This window comes from Grammomys surdaster, unplaced genomic scaffold (genome assembly GCF_004785775.1).
Source record: "Grammomys surdaster isolate TR1022 unplaced genomic scaffold, NIH_TR_1.0 166, whole genome shotgun sequence".
Classification (NCBI taxonomy): domain Eukaryota; kingdom Metazoa; phylum Chordata; class Mammalia; order Rodentia; family Muridae; genus Grammomys; species Grammomys surdaster.
In genome coordinates, this window is record NW_021604614.1 from 13,783,790 (window position 1) to 13,800,309 (window position 16,520).

General features: G+C 42.5%; 1 protein-coding gene and 1 pseudogene across 2 annotated transcripts in view; one reads left to right on the forward strand and one right to left on the reverse strand.

Moving 5' to 3' along the window:
- Ift81 (intraflagellar transport 81) overlaps positions 1-16,520 on the forward strand; it is a 65,567-nt gene that overhangs the window by 3,799 nt on the left and 45,248 nt on the right. For both annotated transcript variants that reach the window (XM_028766180.1, XM_028766179.1), the window contains exons 3-10: positions 580-683; positions 1,657-1,837; positions 4,365-4,454; positions 8,089-8,154; positions 8,462-8,572; positions 10,931-11,015; positions 14,769-14,932; positions 16,167-16,262. In XM_028766180.1, the coding sequence (XP_028622013.1) occupies positions 580-683; positions 1,657-1,837; positions 4,365-4,454; positions 8,089-8,154; positions 8,462-8,572; positions 10,931-11,015; positions 14,769-14,932; positions 16,167-16,262 (897 nt within the window). The remainder of the gene's footprint in view (positions 1-579; positions 684-1,656; positions 1,838-4,364; positions 4,455-8,088; positions 8,155-8,461; positions 8,573-10,930; positions 11,016-14,768; positions 14,933-16,166; positions 16,263-16,520) is intronic.
- Positions 8,939-9,057, reverse strand: LOC114620205 (annotated as a pseudogene).

The window sequence follows — 16,520 nt, forward strand, 5'->3', positions numbered from 1 at the left end:
GTGGGTGTGTACATGCTGTGTGCATGTGTGGTGGGTGTATACATGCTATATCCATATGTGGAGCATATCCTTGCTGTGTGCATGTGTGGTGGACATGTACATGCTGTGTGCATTTGTGGTGGGTGTGTCCATGCTATCAGACCTATGTGGAGGGCAGAGGACAACTTGCAGGCATCAGTTTCTTCTACCATGTGGATCCCTGTGATCAAATGGGCTTCCCAGACTTGGTGGCAGACCCATTTTTGCCCAGTGAGCCATTTCGCTGGCCCCTCAATTACCTACTTACTTAGACATTATTCTCTACTTCTAGACACAAATAGATTTGGTCCTGGAATAAAGATGCATTTCATAAAAGGTTTTATTATATTGCAAGTTAGTTCATGAGTTTTATTCACGTTCCCATTGGAAACCTTTGAAGGTTGACATTAAAAATGTGAATCCTGATCTGACTCAGAATCTGTTTCATGAAGAGACCATTGTTTGTGGGGTGCTCTAGCAGAACAAACTTGTCCATGAATTTAAATATCTTTCTTTGTTAAACATACAGGGATAACATGTTTCAACTTCTTTGTTTGTTAGCAAGATGTTGACATCAGAGAGGAGATGCCCGAGCAGACAGCCAAGCGGATGCTGAACCTTCTTGGCATCCTTAAGTACAAACCTCCGGGAAACGCCACAGACATGTAAGGACCCGCTCACACACCATGCTGTCCTACAGCCATGCTTTCAAGCCCAGACCTCCAGATGACACAGTTGATCTTTTTGGGTGACACCTGGTCCTCCCTCATCTGATGGCCTTAGAGCATCACAGAATTTGAAAAACAACAGTTTTAATCCTTCTAATGTAGTTTTGTTACATAAAAGTCTTAAGTGGGTCAGTTCTTCCCCTCTTGCAAGTGGTCGGGCAAATACCATTTTATGACTTGTGTCATTACATAAAAACAGCTCTGGGGCTGGAGGAATGGCCCAGCAGTTAATGCCGTTTGCTGCTCCTCCAGAGGACCTGAGTTTGGTGGCTCACAACCACCTACAACTTCAGCTCTAGGGATCATATGCTCTCTTCTGGCCTCTCAGGGCATAAACACACACACACACACACACACAGCATATACTTATACACACACCAGCTATATGCTTAGACAAATATACACATGGACATAAATAAAAATCAATCTTAAGAAACCAAAACAACAGGGCTGGAGAGATGGCTCAGCGGTTAAGAGCACGGACTGCTCTTCCAGAGGTCCTGAGTTCAATTCCCAGCAACCACATGGTGGCTCACAGCCATCTGTAATGGGATCTGATGCCCTCTTCTGGTGTGTCTGAAGCTACAGTGTATTCATATCAAATAAATAAATAAATAAATATTAAAAAAAGAAAAGAAAAAAGAAACCAAAACAACTTAAATATTGCCCAGCCAATAAAGTATTAAGGTTAACTCTGCCGACTAATGGTTTCAACACAACTTCTTTGATACTTTAGTGCTACACTGAGGGTCCGATTTTCTGACTAATAAAAGACCACAATACCCTTGTATCCGTATGTTAAAAGTAGCTATCTATATAAAGCAGTAAGGACCCTGTAAATCACACTCTGAGTAAAGGCTGTCTTTCCCAGCTGTGCTGATAAGCATCTGTGGGTGTGTTTTCATTTTAGGAGCACCTTCCGTCAGGGCTTGGTGATCGGAAGCAAACCTGTGATCTACCCAGTGCTCCACTGGCTTCTTCAGCGGAGTAATGAACTAAAGAAAAGGGCATATTTAGCTCGTTTTTTAATAAAACTGGAGGTACCAAGTGAGTTTCTTCAGGATGAAACCGTGGCTGACACCAATAAACAGGTACACAGTAATGGTCAAAGCTGCTCCAATGTTAGTCACTCTTTGTTATTTTAGAGTTCCAAGTGATACCAGAAGGGAAAACAGTATCAGCTCATGGTTAGCCGGTGTCGGGTCCAAAACTATGATTTTTTTGACCCACAAATACTGTTTAGTACTAGGACTATGAACAGGAAATGAGATGTTCAAATACTTTCTGTGCTTAGTAATTCTGGGTCGATGGGCTCCTAGGCTTGAGATCTCAGGGCGCTGTGCTGATCAGTAGTTTGCCATCCAATTAAGAGAGAAACCGACCACATCATAACTACACCAGGACAAATGACAGCTGCTCATGCTACCTCTGGCCAGCTGTGAGCCCCTGTAGCTGAGCCAGGCCTCCAGTCTCTCAGGGCAGAGGAAGTATGGGAAGTTTGAAGTTGCAATGTATTTTTCTCATCAGCATTGGATTCTGACCTCAGGTCTTTAAACTCATGGTTATTCAGCTGCTCTGGGTCCTGGGTCCTCATGTCACAAAGTACTTGGCTGACCAAAGACTGTAAAAACAGAATAACCAGAGTGGGTTTCAAAGAATTTTAGTTTTTTATACTTTTACTTCATAGTAGTTAGGTTGAATTGGGTCAGTTTGTTACAAAATTTATCATTCTGTCTTTTCCAGTAGACTATGAGGTCCATGGAGACAGGTGTCAGGTTTATAATGTCCATCTTGGTTTTCCTCCAAGATTTGGTACAGTAGCTTCTGTATGGTGATTGGACTGAACCAAAATAATGAACTGAAGGCTTTTATTTTTCATCTGTGTATTGTTAAAGGTGGCACTAAAACTATAGTTAGTATTTTTATTTTGTTTTTAAAATTTTTTTTATTTAATGTAAGTATATGAGTACACTGTCCCTGTCTTCAGACACACCAGAAGAGGGCATCGAATCTCATTACGGATGGTTGTGAGCCACCATGTGGCTGATGGGAATTGAACTCAGGACCTCTGGAAGAACAGCCAGTGCTCTTAAACCGCTGAGGCGTCTCTCCAGCTAGTGTTGGTATCTTAATGCTGCAGGTATATAGGTACACAGGTCAGTGCCATAGTAGGCATTTATATGATACCGGAGACAGGGACGTGTGAGTGTGGGTGTGTCTGCCCCTCCCACCCCATACATATTACATAGATGACTAGCAGGGATTGTAAAAGACTGTATTTTGAATCTATGTTTGATAAGTATTTGATAATGTAAATAACCCTCTAGAGGCAGTTTATTAACGGTACCTTTTAATATGCTCAGCTAATTAAGAGGGTAAAGGTAATAAGCATGACCAAGAGGTCTGTGTATCTAAAAAGAGACATTTAGCAAAAACACTAATAAAAACTGTATGTTGTCTTTCTCAGTGAAAAAGCTTTAGAATCTGCTTTGTAGATTATAGCATATTATCAGTCACAGATACTGATTTTCTGGTATTGTCATTAAAAAAAAACCACTGTGGTGTGTGTGGTCCTAGAGGTTGACCAGATCGTAGGCATGCTAAGCACGTGTTCTCCCTCCGAGCTACACTTTCCGACCTTACAGTGCCCTTGATTTAAACGTTAGGATAAGAGCTGTGGACGGTGAGTTTCATTAACTCTGTAATACTCTATACCACACCCCTGTGTGGATCATGGCCTACAGTAGGCCCTAGGCCTGTGAAGGTCTGTATAACAAGAACAGTTCTTTTTTGTTTGTTTGTTTTTGTTTTTTGTTTTTTCGAGACAGGGTTTCTCTGTGTGGCCCTGGCTGTCCTGGAACTCACTCTGTAGACCAGGCTAGCCTCGAACTCTTGAACTCAGAGATCCGCCTGCCTCTGCCTCCCAAGTGCTGGGATTAAAGGCGTGTGCCACCACCGCCCGGCACAAGAACAGTTCTTACCCTCCTGGCTCTCACTATTTCCTGGAGGGAGCCAGACAGGCAACTCTTCTGTTATAAAACGGTATCTCTCTGATAGAAAGTCAGAGCAGGCTTTGCTTAGGATAGTGGTATCTATGCCACTGTTTATTGGGATGAATCTGTTATTCAGATTAGCATGTCATGAATGTTCTCAGAGGGCACAGGACAGGTAACCTGGAGGTGGGAGAGTGGACTGCTCCAGGTTGACATAGCAGAGGGTAGACTGCAAGAAGGTGTTCAGTGAGGAGACCGAGCAGACCTTGTGTTTTAGATACTAGATAGTTGGCAAGATGTGAGGGGTTTGTTTTGGTTTTGAGACAAGGCTTTGCTAGGTAGCCCATTCTGAATTCACATTCATGATCCTGTCTCAGCCATCCAGGGCCTAGAAGTACATTCATGCACAATAATATTTTTAGTGTGTTCCTCTAAGGACTGAAGTGATTGCTGCAAGGTAGTGGGTGGCTCAGTGAGGAGGACACTGCTGGCTGTGGGTGGCTCGGTGAGGAGGACACTGCTGGCTGTGGGTGGCTCGGTGAGGAGGGCACTGCTGGTGGGTGGCTCGGTGAGGAGGGCACTGCTGGATGCAGGTGCAGCTGCTAACCACTGGCTTCCTTTCCAGTACGAAGAGCTGATGGAGGCCTTCAAAGCTCTGCATAAGGAATGTGAGCAGCTCAAGACATCTGGGTTCTCCACAGCAGAGATAAGAAGGGTAAGAGATGTCTACTGGGACCGGAATAAGACTGTGTGTAGCGTTTTTTGATTTTAGTTAATTCAGCGTGAGTTTTAACTGTATGGGATCTAGATAAATGACGGCTTTGGTAGGACCTTTACTATGTTGTGTGTATGCGTTTGTGTGTAGACATATGTATCCACGTGTGTGCATGTAGAAGCTAGAGGTCATCTGCAGTCTTTCTCTTCTCTGTATGTTATTTTTTGAGGCAGAATCTCTCGTTGAACCTGAAACTTAGGCTGGTCTGACTAGACAGCAAGCTCTCAATACCCATCTGTCTCCACCCCCAGCACTGAAATCAGAGGCACGCTCAGCCTTGCCCAGCCTTCCCTGTGTCGTTCTCTGATGAGGAAATCAATGAGGGCACTGAGCGAATGTTTTATGTTGATAACTAGCAGGGATTTAGAAATACTTCATTTTGAATCTTTATTTGATGTGTATTCCTCATATGATATAGAAAATGCAGAAAAGAATAAAAAAAGAAAATTTGCAGTGTGTGTATATGAGAACATAGAACACATAATTAATCCATTTTGCTTTTTAAAATGAGGGTCAGAGGATTCCCTCAGGATCCGGTCCTCCTTAGAGACAGGGTTTCTCGTTGTCCTGAAGCTCACTAATTAGGTTAGAGTGTCTGGCCAGCAAAGCTCCGAGAGCCGCCTGTTTCAGCTCCTGGTGCTGGGATTACAGGTGTGTGCCACGCCTGCCCATTCCGTAGGCTCTGGAGAGCGGGGCTGAACTGGCTCTCGTTCGCTTGGCGAACTTTACCGGACGAGCCATTCCCACAGTCTCACCAGTGAGTCTCACTGCTTTTGTGTGCATCTGCGTGCACATGTGTGTGGGAGTGTGTGCATGTAAGTGCAGGTATCTGCAGAGTCCAGAGAAGGACATTGGAGCCCCAAGAGCTGGAGTCATAGGCAGTTCTGAGCAGCCCAACGAGGGCTGGGGGCGGAGCTTGTGCATATGCGCTCTTAGCCACTGAACCATCCCTCCAGCCCCTGCTGCTTTGTAATCGTTACATTGTGAGTGCATTTTCACTGTTATTGCAGTGAACAGATCTATTTTCTGTTGTGCATGTACATTAATCATGTTTACACTTTGGCTTCTTTTTTTTTTTTTTGCTATTATAAATAATGCCATGATTATCAACACAACTTTTGCATGGCTGAGTTTGTTTCTTTATAATAGCTTTTAGATGTAGAATTGCTTATTAACATGCATAAATTATTGTAGGGCTTTTAATATATGTTCTCCAGATAATATTTTTACATTCTGCCCAGCCATTTAAGTACGTTCCTTAAAGACTTGCTATTCTGACTTGCATGAATCTTGTATTTTTAGAATTCCTAAGTTATGAGTGCTATCTTTATATTCTCATTAAATCGGGGACATCAAAGTCTCTTCCTCAGGGAAGCCGTCCCTGACTCCCTAAATAGATCACTTTCTCTAGTTCTCTTCCTGTGATGGCATTCATTGCCCTTATAAGTGCCTTAATGTCTGTCTTTCTAACTGCATGAAGCCCTAAGAAGGCAAGGACTGTGTCCTTGAGTCTTCACCATTGTATTCCCTGTGCTGACACGGTGCTTGGCGTATGGCAGGCCCTCAGTAGGAGTGTGTCGAACATTACAAATGGAAGGGAGCTCAGCTCTCTCAGAGAAGAAGGACCAGTGAGAGGAGGAGTCCATCTCCTGTGTTCTGTGAGTGCCTCACAGAGATGAAAGAATCTTGAGTCTGACTTTCATTTCATTAATTAGTACTAAATATCCTTGAACCTGTTCTCTGTAACAGATTTAGAAAACATGGTGACATAAGAAATAAAAAAAGAGTTCAGTCACAATCACACGCTCTCAAGATACCTGCTGTTGACATTTTCCTTGGAATTGAACTGTATATAATTTGCTTCTTTTAAGCAATGTCATTTTATGACTTTTTCTCATGTCATTGAATAGTCTTCTGTATCATTTTAATAACTTTCATTTTATTACATTGTAGTTAATCATTGTCAGACATGGTTCTTTAAAAGTTTACCTTCATTGGCATTAATAAGAATCCTTATAGAAAAAGTCTGACTTTGCTGGGCAGTGGTAATGCACACCTTTGATCCCAGCACTTGGGAAGCAGAGACAGGCGGATTTCTGAGTTCGAGGCCAGCCTGGTCTACAGAGTGAGTTCCAGGACAGCCAGGATTACACAGAGAAACCCTGTCTCGAAAAACTAAAATGAAAAAAAAATACCTTTAAAATTGTTTTGTCAACGTCTCTGAAAAGAAAAAAAATTAAACTACCTTCTTTTAAATCAGTTCTACAATAGTTTGTAGGAAACAGAGAAGCAGACAAATTTCCATCTTAAACAAATAAGCGACACAAACAAGCAAAACCAAAAGGCTCATGTAGAAATGCTATAGGTAACATATACACTTGTGGTCATTAGCAGTAGGATTTCAGGAAATGGTCACTCTTACTCATTATTGATAGTTCTGTGTTAAAGAATACTGTAAGAAGTCATAAAATAAACCTGCATCCCCTCAGGCTATGAACACTGCATGGGGTGTTCTAGTAAAATATTCACAGTGGCAAACAAGATGGCTCATTGGGTAAGGACACTTGGTGCCAAGTCTGACAATCTGAGATCAATTCCTGGGACCTACATGGTAGAGAGAACTGAGTCCCATAAGTTGTCCTTTGACCTCCACATAGACACTGTGTCACACATATACATCACACACACACAGATATACATACATGTGTGTGTATGTTTGTCAAGACAGAGTTTCTCTGTGCAGTCCTGGCGCGCTCTCTCTCTCTCTCTCTCTCTCTCTCTCTCTCTCTCTCCCTCCCTCCCTCCCTCCCCCCCCCGTGTGTGTGTGTGTGTGTGTGTGTGTGTGTGTGTGTGTATGGCTTCCAACTTACAGAGATCCACCTGTCTCTGTTTCCCGAGCCCTGGGATTAAAGGTGTGCGCCACCACCACCACCATCAGGCTTCAGTTTTACATCTTAGGAATACCATATGGGTAGGACATGGTGGCACATGCCTTTAATTCTAGCACTTGGGGGACAGAGGCAGGTGGATCTCTTGAATTTGAGGCCAGCCTGGTCTACATAGTGAGTTCCAAGACAGTCGGGATTATCTAGGGAGAATCTTTCTCAAAACAAAACAAAACCAACCAACCAAACAAACAAAAACCCTCATCATAACCTTAAAAAATAGTTCTGATGGGAAATTGGCAGGATGTGTGGTTGGTATTTAACAGAACAGATGGGCTGTCAGCAGCTGTCCATGCATTTAGACCTGCACACATTTCATTATGGAAGATTTTGGAAGAATCCTGTAGACATATTTGGAATCAGAACACAAATGTGCTGGCTGGCAGCTTTACCTTGCTGTGCTATAACCTGCTTTAGTTACTTTTCTAGATGAATGCCATGCTGCCAAAAAGAAAAAATTTTTTTTCTTGCATAAAGAAGCCTGGAGGGAAATGAAAATGCCCTCAGATCAAAAGAGGATCTTTGTTATTCACTGTTCTGGCTATGATGGGATGGAAGATGCAGGGCCTGGGCACGCCTCCCCTCATCCTGTAGACTCTGTTTGTAATAGCCTCTTTACTGTTTTTTAGGATATCAGTGCAATGGAGGAGGAAAAAGACCAGCTCATGAAGAGAGTTGAACGGTTGAAGAAGAGAGTAAGTCATGAATTACCCTGTTTGCCTCAGCCCCAGTCCCAAGGACTGGCAGAGACTTAGGAATGTACATAAAGATTAATCCAGGCATGGCTGTCCAGTGGAGAACGGTCTCAAGTAACACAGAAGGAAAGGGATCTCCCAGGCAGTAGCCCAACACTTTCAAGGACCTGAGTTGAAAGCTTGGCTGTCTTCTCTGGGGAGTACTGTTTACCAAGAGGAAATGATAAGTGGATGTCGGGGTCATATGACCTGCTAATGCCTTTCTCAAACGTGACAGTAACATGTACTACTTATTCTCTTACTGTAGGTGGAGACTGTTCAGAATCATCAGCGAATGCTTAAAATAGCAAGACAGCTTCGAGTTGAGAAAGAGAGAGAAGAGTTTCTTGCACAGCAGAAACAGGAACAAAAGAATCAGGTATCCACAGGAAGTCTATACTTAGGACCACAGAAGTAGCTCTTCTTGGAAGTCAAACTAAAAAAGAGAATTTTACAGTTTCTTGTTTCCTTTGGTAGCATGATGGACCTACTCTTTTTCTTTTTTTTTTTTTTTTACACAAAAAAACAATCCTTTATTTGATACAAAAATACTCATTGTCAAAATTTAGATGCATAGATCCCCTGTAAGGTGATCGGAAGATCTCAGCCTATTACAGTACCTTAACACGTCTTCCTGTCTTCAACAGCATCGAGTTCAGCTGTTACCTAGGAACATTTCAACACTAGTTTAGGAAACTAAGCCCAGCTTTTTAGCGTCGTGCACACTATTCAACGGTCTTAGGATGAATGTTACTTGCTCAAGTCAGAATCTGGTACCAATGAAATGGTGACAGCTTTGCCAATAACAAGAACATGCTCTTCCATGGCTAGGAAGGGAGACTACTCTTTTTCTTTAGGATGGGTTTTGTGTGAGTGTGTGTGAGAGAGTGAGTGTGTATGTGTGTGAGTGTGTATGTGTGTGAGTGTGTGTATATGTGTGAATGTGTATGAGTGTGTATATGTGTGAATGTATGAGTGTGTGTGTGTGAGAGTGTGTGTATGTGTGTCTGTGTGTGTCTGTGTGTGTGTATGTGTAAGTGTGAATGTGTGTATGCATGTGAGTGTGTATATGTGTGCGTGTGTATGTGTGTGAGTGTGTGAGTATGAGAGGGTGTGTGTGTCTCTGTGTGTGAGTGTGTATATATGTAAGTGTGTATGTGTATAAGTGTGTGTGTGTGTGTGTGTGTGAGTGTGAGAGTGTGTATATGTGTGTGTGTTTTGCTGGGAATCAAACCAGGGGCCTTTCTCATGCTATACCAGTACTGTATGATTGAACTGTATCCCCAGTCAAGACTACTGTTTTGTTTCTTTCTGTTTCTTTCTTCCTGTGTTTCAGTATTTGAGGGTTGACCCTCAGGCATGTGGTAGACAAGCATTCTACAACAGAACTGTATCCCCAGATCTTTTTTTACTTCTTATTTTGAGACGCAATTTACTTATTTCCACTGGAATAAAATGTGCAGGGTCCTGTGATCAGTGAAACAAAAGACCATTCTCAGCGCCTCAGCTGGAGGACGCCCAGTGAACACTGTATGCTTAGCGGCTAACCTTACTGCTGCATGGCGGAGGATCTGTGGAGCAGCCTGAGCCAAGCGCAGTCCAGAACACATCACTTACACGTCACACAGAGCCTGACAGGTGCTGCTGCTGTTGACATTGTCACAGAAACTCTTAAGTAAGAGTAGTTGGGGGCCCAACAGTCACAAACTGCCATGCTTTGAAACTTCACCTTAAAGAAGAAAATACTTGGCTTTAAAGTATTACTTAAATTTATTAAAAATATGCCTTAAGCCTTAACATATATTTCGAATCAGTGTCCTTCCTAAGTTGCCGACTGAAGCTGGCAGCTGAGATCTTTAGCTCTGTGGGAGCAGACTTGGCAGCACAGCAGTTCACTGCGGTGGCGGGTTCCACTCCCTGAGCCTCGGATGGTTATTTAAGGTCAGGGTCTGGTGCTGAGGCATTACTGTGAATGTTTACATTCCCCAGGGTCAAGAAAACCATGTTTCACAAGGGAAGGCATGCATCTCTCTAAGGAATAGTTTCTTTAGAAAATTTTTCTATTGATTTTATTTTTTATTTATTTTGAGACAGGAACTTCCTATGTAGTCCTTGCTGTTTTAGAGCTGACTATGTAAACTGGCCTTGAACTCACAAAGATCCTCCTGCCTCTGTCTACCGAGTGCCGGGATTAAAGGTACATGCCACCACATCCAAACTGAAGGTTTTTCTTCAATCACCAACTTAGACAGCAACTAAAGAAAAATGTTCCGGAAGCATTTTTTAAATTTTGCATTCGGGGCTTGAGAGATGATGGTTTAGTAGAACACGTGCAGCTCTCGCAGAAGATCGGAGTTGGGTTCCCAGCACACTCACTCACACAAAATAAAATAAATAAAAATTTAAATTTCTTTTTCCGAGACAAGGTTTCTCTGTGTAGCCCTGCCTGTCCTAGAACTCACTCTGTAGACCAGGCTCGAACTCAGAGATCCGCCTGCCTCTGCCTCCCAAGTGCTGGGATTAAAGGCATGAGCTACCACTGCCTGGCAAAAATTTAAATTAATAACATGAAAATCTATTGAGAAAACTAGTTACATTTTTGGTTTAGTGCAGTTATTTTCTTAGTATTTCCCTGTTTCTTCTACAGCATAGGAATCCCATCTATTCCCCATTGCTTGTCTATGTAAACGTTGTTTCACTGGACTGTGCAAGTAATAAGTTGATTTGTCGTTTAAAGCTGTTTCATGCGGTGCAGAGATTGCAGAGAGTGCAAAACCAGCTGAAAAGCATGCGGCACGCGGCAGCGGATGCAAAGCCTGAGAGTAAGTGAAGTGGGTGATGCACAGGATTAGAAAATGGTCATTTACACCAGGATAGCTCTAAAATGGTGGGTGAGCGTTACCTGTCTCAGCATCAGGGTTGGGGATTTAGCTCAGTGGCAGAGTGCTTGCCTAGCAAGCGCAAGGCCCTGAGTTCAGTCCTCAGCTCTGAAAAAAAAAAAAAGACAAAATAACTGTCTCAGCATTTTAGAGCATTATTTCATTTCTCATCTGGTCAAAGGGAATCCTGATTTTTTTAAAAAAGAAATCCATGGGTTTTCAAAAATAGTTTTCTGCCTCCTGTTTTCAGTCACATGGTGAAATTAATGTAACTATGGAAGTAGGCTCTTCCCTGTGTGCTTAGGATGGGTGTGGTAAAGTGATGGATGTCAAGGCTAAAAAGAGAAAGAACCAAGGTTGGTGATTACGGCACACACCTGCACACACCAGCACTCAGGAGGCAGAGGCAGGTGGATCTCTGTGAGTTTGAGGCAGCCTGATCTACAGAGTGAGTTCCAGGACAGCCAGGGCTGTTACAGAGAGAAACCTTGTCTCAGAAAAAAAAAAAAAAATCAAATATCCGACCTTGAAGCTGACTGTTTTCTATGGCCTGATTTGTAGAGTAATAATGCGGATGTCCCTGGCTGAGGGACATCTTCGTGGCTCTGTGCAGGTGACGAGATGTATCACAACTCTCTTAATCCTGTCCCAGGCACTGAACGTGTCCTTGCTCATCAGAAAGGAGGCCACACAAGCGAAGAGCGGTGCACAGCTCTCTGTGTTTTCTGTTAGAGAAATATCACAATGTGACTAGCCGAGGGAGGGATGGGGGCCTATAGATGGTGCACAGTGCACAGGACACCGGTAATGAGAGTCATAGAGAACCATGGGTATTGCAAGATGGGCAGGAATTGGTCCTCACCTGTGTCTGTGGAAATGGAAAGGAAGTAGCTGCTTTGAAAAGCAGTGTAGACATTCCTCAGAATGCTAATAATGACTATCACTTGAACTTGTAATTCTTTCCTTTGTTTTTAACATTTACTTGTGAGGGGCACAGGTACTACCTACCACATGCGTATCCACTCAGAAGACAACTTGCGCAAGTTGGTTTTCTTCTCTCATGTGAGCTCCAGAGCTCCTCAGATCTGCTTGGTGCCGAGCACCTTGACTTGACGAGCCTCTCACCAGCTCCTGAATCACGATTTCTAATCTTAGGCATATATTTAAGAGATGTAAATGTGTTCACCCAAAAACATGAACATACATGTCCATAGTAGCATTATTTTAAATAAGCAAAAGAGTTGAAGCAACCCACAGGTTCCTAACATGTATATTTATACAATGGAATATTGCTGTGCCACCAACGTGGGTGAAGTTCTGATACGTGCTTATGGTATGAATGAACCTCAAAAATAACTGTAAGAAGCCAGTCACAAAAGACCATGTATTCTATGGTACTATTTATAAGAAAACCCATAGAGGGCTGGAGAGATGGCTCAGCGGTTAAGAGCACCGTCTTCTCTTCCAGAGGTCCTGAGTTCAATTCCCAACAACCACATGGTGGCTCACAACCATCTGTAATGGGATCCTATGCCCTCTTTTGGCACACAGGTGTGCTTTCCAATTTTGGGTTTTAGTTAATTTCAGATGTAGTGAAGCTGACAACCAAGAATAACCATCACAACTAGTCTGAGAGTAACTCTCAGCAGCTTTATTGCTTACTTCAGGAGGGAGGGGCCTTGTGAATCTGGTCAATTTCAGGAACTTTCTGAACCTATTTTGAGTTATTTACCTTCCTGGCTAGGAGGCTTCCCTGCAGAATGCAGTGCTTCAATGTATAGTTTCTAGGAAACAGTTACACAGTAGGAGTTAGGAGCTGAAGCTCGACATCGACATCGGATAAAAAGAACACAATGTTTTCCATAGTCAAGAGGGAAAGATCAAGTGAGAAAACTGGCTGAAAATATAGATAAAAATAAGATTTTATATGTTATGCATGTACTTTGTAAGTGGACAGAAACTGAGGTCTAGGGTTCCCTGCTCACAGCTCATGCATGCTGGGCAGGCACTCTGTCATACATCTGAGCTCTATCCCCAGACTGCCATCAGCCTTTAATCAAGATAGCTGACATGCCTCTCACTGGAACGTTCTCTGTGGCCTTTCGATGCCTTCTTTGGGCCCTGTTCTCTTCCTCAGGCAGGCATCGATCTACTTTTTGTCACTGTAGAGTTAGTTTGTGTTTTCAAAACCTTTTAAAAAGTAGAAAAGTAATTAGGACCACAGAGATGGGTGGCTCAGTGGTTAAGAGCACTGGCTGTTCTTCCAGACGACCCAGGTTGAAGCCCCGGCACACACGTGCAGTTCACAACTGTCTGTAACTCCAGTTCAGGGCTCTGACACCCTCACACAGCTCTAAAAACACCAGTGTGCATAAAATAAAAATAAATTATTAAAAATAGAAATACTGTTTGTAGATTCTTACATGTAAAAGACAGTTTAGGCTTTGCTTCCATGCACCTGTGCTTACAGGATGTGTGTAAGTACCTGGAGATGAGAAGGCTGGTCCCCACAAAGACAAAGAAGGCGGGATGTAGAGACAGTGAGAAAGTGCATGGATGGGTGCCTGAGAGGACCAAGGGCACTCTTCCCTTCTCCACCTCTCTCCGGTCCTGAGAAGGGGCGGGGTGGGGGGCTGAAAGAATGAATGGAAAACTTGTGAATTTGCATTATTAAAATTTTACAATAGAACCAAAAATAACTTTAAAGCGTTGGGCCAGATTTGTTATGCAATCTTCAAGCGTAGATTACTTAAGCTAGAAACTCATCATTTTTAAAAGTCAAGCCAGAATTTGTAAATGTGTAACGGAAAGATCAGAAATAAACTATGTAAATCTCTCCAGGCTGAGAATTTACAATAAAACCATTATTCACTGAAAATCTGTGTATAGTTGTACATCTGCCAAAGTAAGAAAACGATTAAAATTTAAAAATATTTACTATAAATTAATACTTAAAAAATTAAAAGCAACTAAATCTAAAACATTTATGGAAGTGGGCACTTTTATTTCTCTTTTCCGGATTTGAACTTGTTGACCTCTAGCGCTGTCTGCATTGGTCTGAAGCTGGCACGTTACCATGCCTTACTGTTTATGAACTATTAGAAGCAGAGATGTATAAAAGAAAAAGAAGCCAGGCACGCCTTTCATCCCAGCACTGGGGAGGCAGAGGCGGGTGGATCTCTGTGAGTTCAAGGCCAGCTTGGTGTACAGAGGGAGTTTCAGGACAGCCAGGGGCATACAGAGAAACCCTGTCTTAAAAAAATAACACATACACATGCACACACACATACGCACAAAGACAGGAAAGGGAAGGGAAGGAAAAGAAGAGAAGAATAAAATGCCCATCTCCAGGAGAATTCTTGGGGTAGATTTATTTGTGTTTTCATTTGGCCCACTGGCTTCTTAAATACTGAGAAGGTGAAACAGGACACTGATAGAGCTGCTTCTGCAACTGTCATCTGTGCATATTTTGTCATTTAAGGAGCTAGGTTATAAAGTTAGAAAGATCCTAATAGCACTTGCTACATCTCCATGTTGTTATGTAAATTGTGATTTTTATTCATACTAATTAACCTGAAAAGACTTCAGTGATCTCGTATGGCACTGTACAGATGCTGTACAGAGAACTTTAGCACAGAACCCCACTGCTCGGTTGCGCCTGACTGACTAAACTTTCATTTACTTTGTCTTTTAAAGGTTTAATGAAGAGGCTAGAGGAGGAGATAAAATTTAATTCATATATGGTCACTGAAAAATTTCCAAAAGAATTGGAAAGCAAGAAAAAGGAATTACATTTTTTACAAAAAGTGGTTTCTGAGCCAGCTATGGGCCACTCTGACCTTCTTGAACTCGAGTGTAAAGTAAGTGATGGCCTTCTGCTAGTTCAGCCATGTCTGTCCTGGGACAAGGGCCTGTGCTCTTCCTGTGGTGTCCTGTTCCTGACTCTAGAGCCAGCTTGGGCTAGCCTGGGCTAAGGTTTGACAGCTCTGCCGATGAGTTGTCCTTGTGGATATTCTAGAATGCTGTATTCTTCAGAATGGTATCATTTTTACGTGTACTAGGGCAGTTTTATATTTGAAGTTTTTCATGTGTACTTTGACTAGACTTTGCTTCAGGATTCCTTGAATGTTAATGTATCATAACATCTTGATCCCTATAAATAAGACACTAATCATCTGTATAGTTTTAAAAGTTCTCATGAAAATTGATTGAAAGGTTTTTACTTGCTGATTCTTTAATTTATTTAATAAGCTCTCTAATTAAATGTCTAGTTCTGACCATATTGCCGTTTTAACTCACTTAGACAACATGGATATCCAAGTCAGATGTGACTTAAATTGAAGGTCACAGGTTAGGGGGTTCAGACTTTTGAAGGATGGATATACCAAGTCATGGTTTGTTTATTTGTTTGTTTATTTTTCTTTGTTGAGAGACTGACGTTGCTCAGTTTTGTAGCTTTAGAAAGGGGTGATGATCGGTGTAAATGGCATCTATCAATGGGTTTTACATGTCCCATGTCACCTCTCAGCTGGGTCCCTGAACTCCCTGTCCCTCTGGGAACTGTCTGTCTGGGTTCACATTGTTACCTGGTGACTTGTAAGTCACGGCGGAGGTGTGTGGGTAACTTCAGGTTTATAGAAAGCACCTTTCATATAATAATGTAAGAATAATTCCTGTAGATGCTTCAGGATCATGCACACAGTTCTGATTCAATCTGTAGAAGTAATCGAATTGTATAATAGTATTAAGTTTCAGTTGTTTCTAAAAGTGCTCACAACAGTCCACTCATACAGTAGTTGGGACTTTGCTCCTGGTGCCTTCTGTAATGGCTCCCTGTTACATAAACTCAAACTGAGCGTGGCCTGCTGCCACACTGAGGTCACTTAGTGCACATAGTCACGGGGACGGTGGTATAGTTGTCTGGTTATTTGATTGGTTGCTTGTTTTTTTTTTTTGTTTTGTTTTTTTAGAGAGAGTTCCACTGAGTAGCTGAAGCCGACCTCAGCTTCCCTAGTGCTTAGTTTCATGTATGTACTACCACTCCTGACTGTCACAGCGAGAGTTTTAACATCTTTCACTTTTACACTGTTTTAGGTCAATGAAGTAAACACGGAGATCAATCAGTTGATTGAAAAGAAAATGATGAGAAACGAGCCAATTGAAGGCAAGCTCTCACTGTACAGGCAACAGGCAAGGCAACCAATAACTGCTGGGGAGGGCTGCACGCGTTATCTATAGTTTCATGGTGAGGCGGAAGTAAAGAATCAGGGCTTCTTGATCACTGCTGGTCTCCACGTTACAACAGAGAAGGAGCAGAGACCCTGGGAAGGCAGCAGTTGTAGTTTGAAATACAGTGTGCCCGTTTCTATGAATGTGGAATTCTGGCTTCTGAAAGGTGAGTTCATGTGAGGTGGTGTGAGTCAGGATGTGTGCACACTGATCATGTGA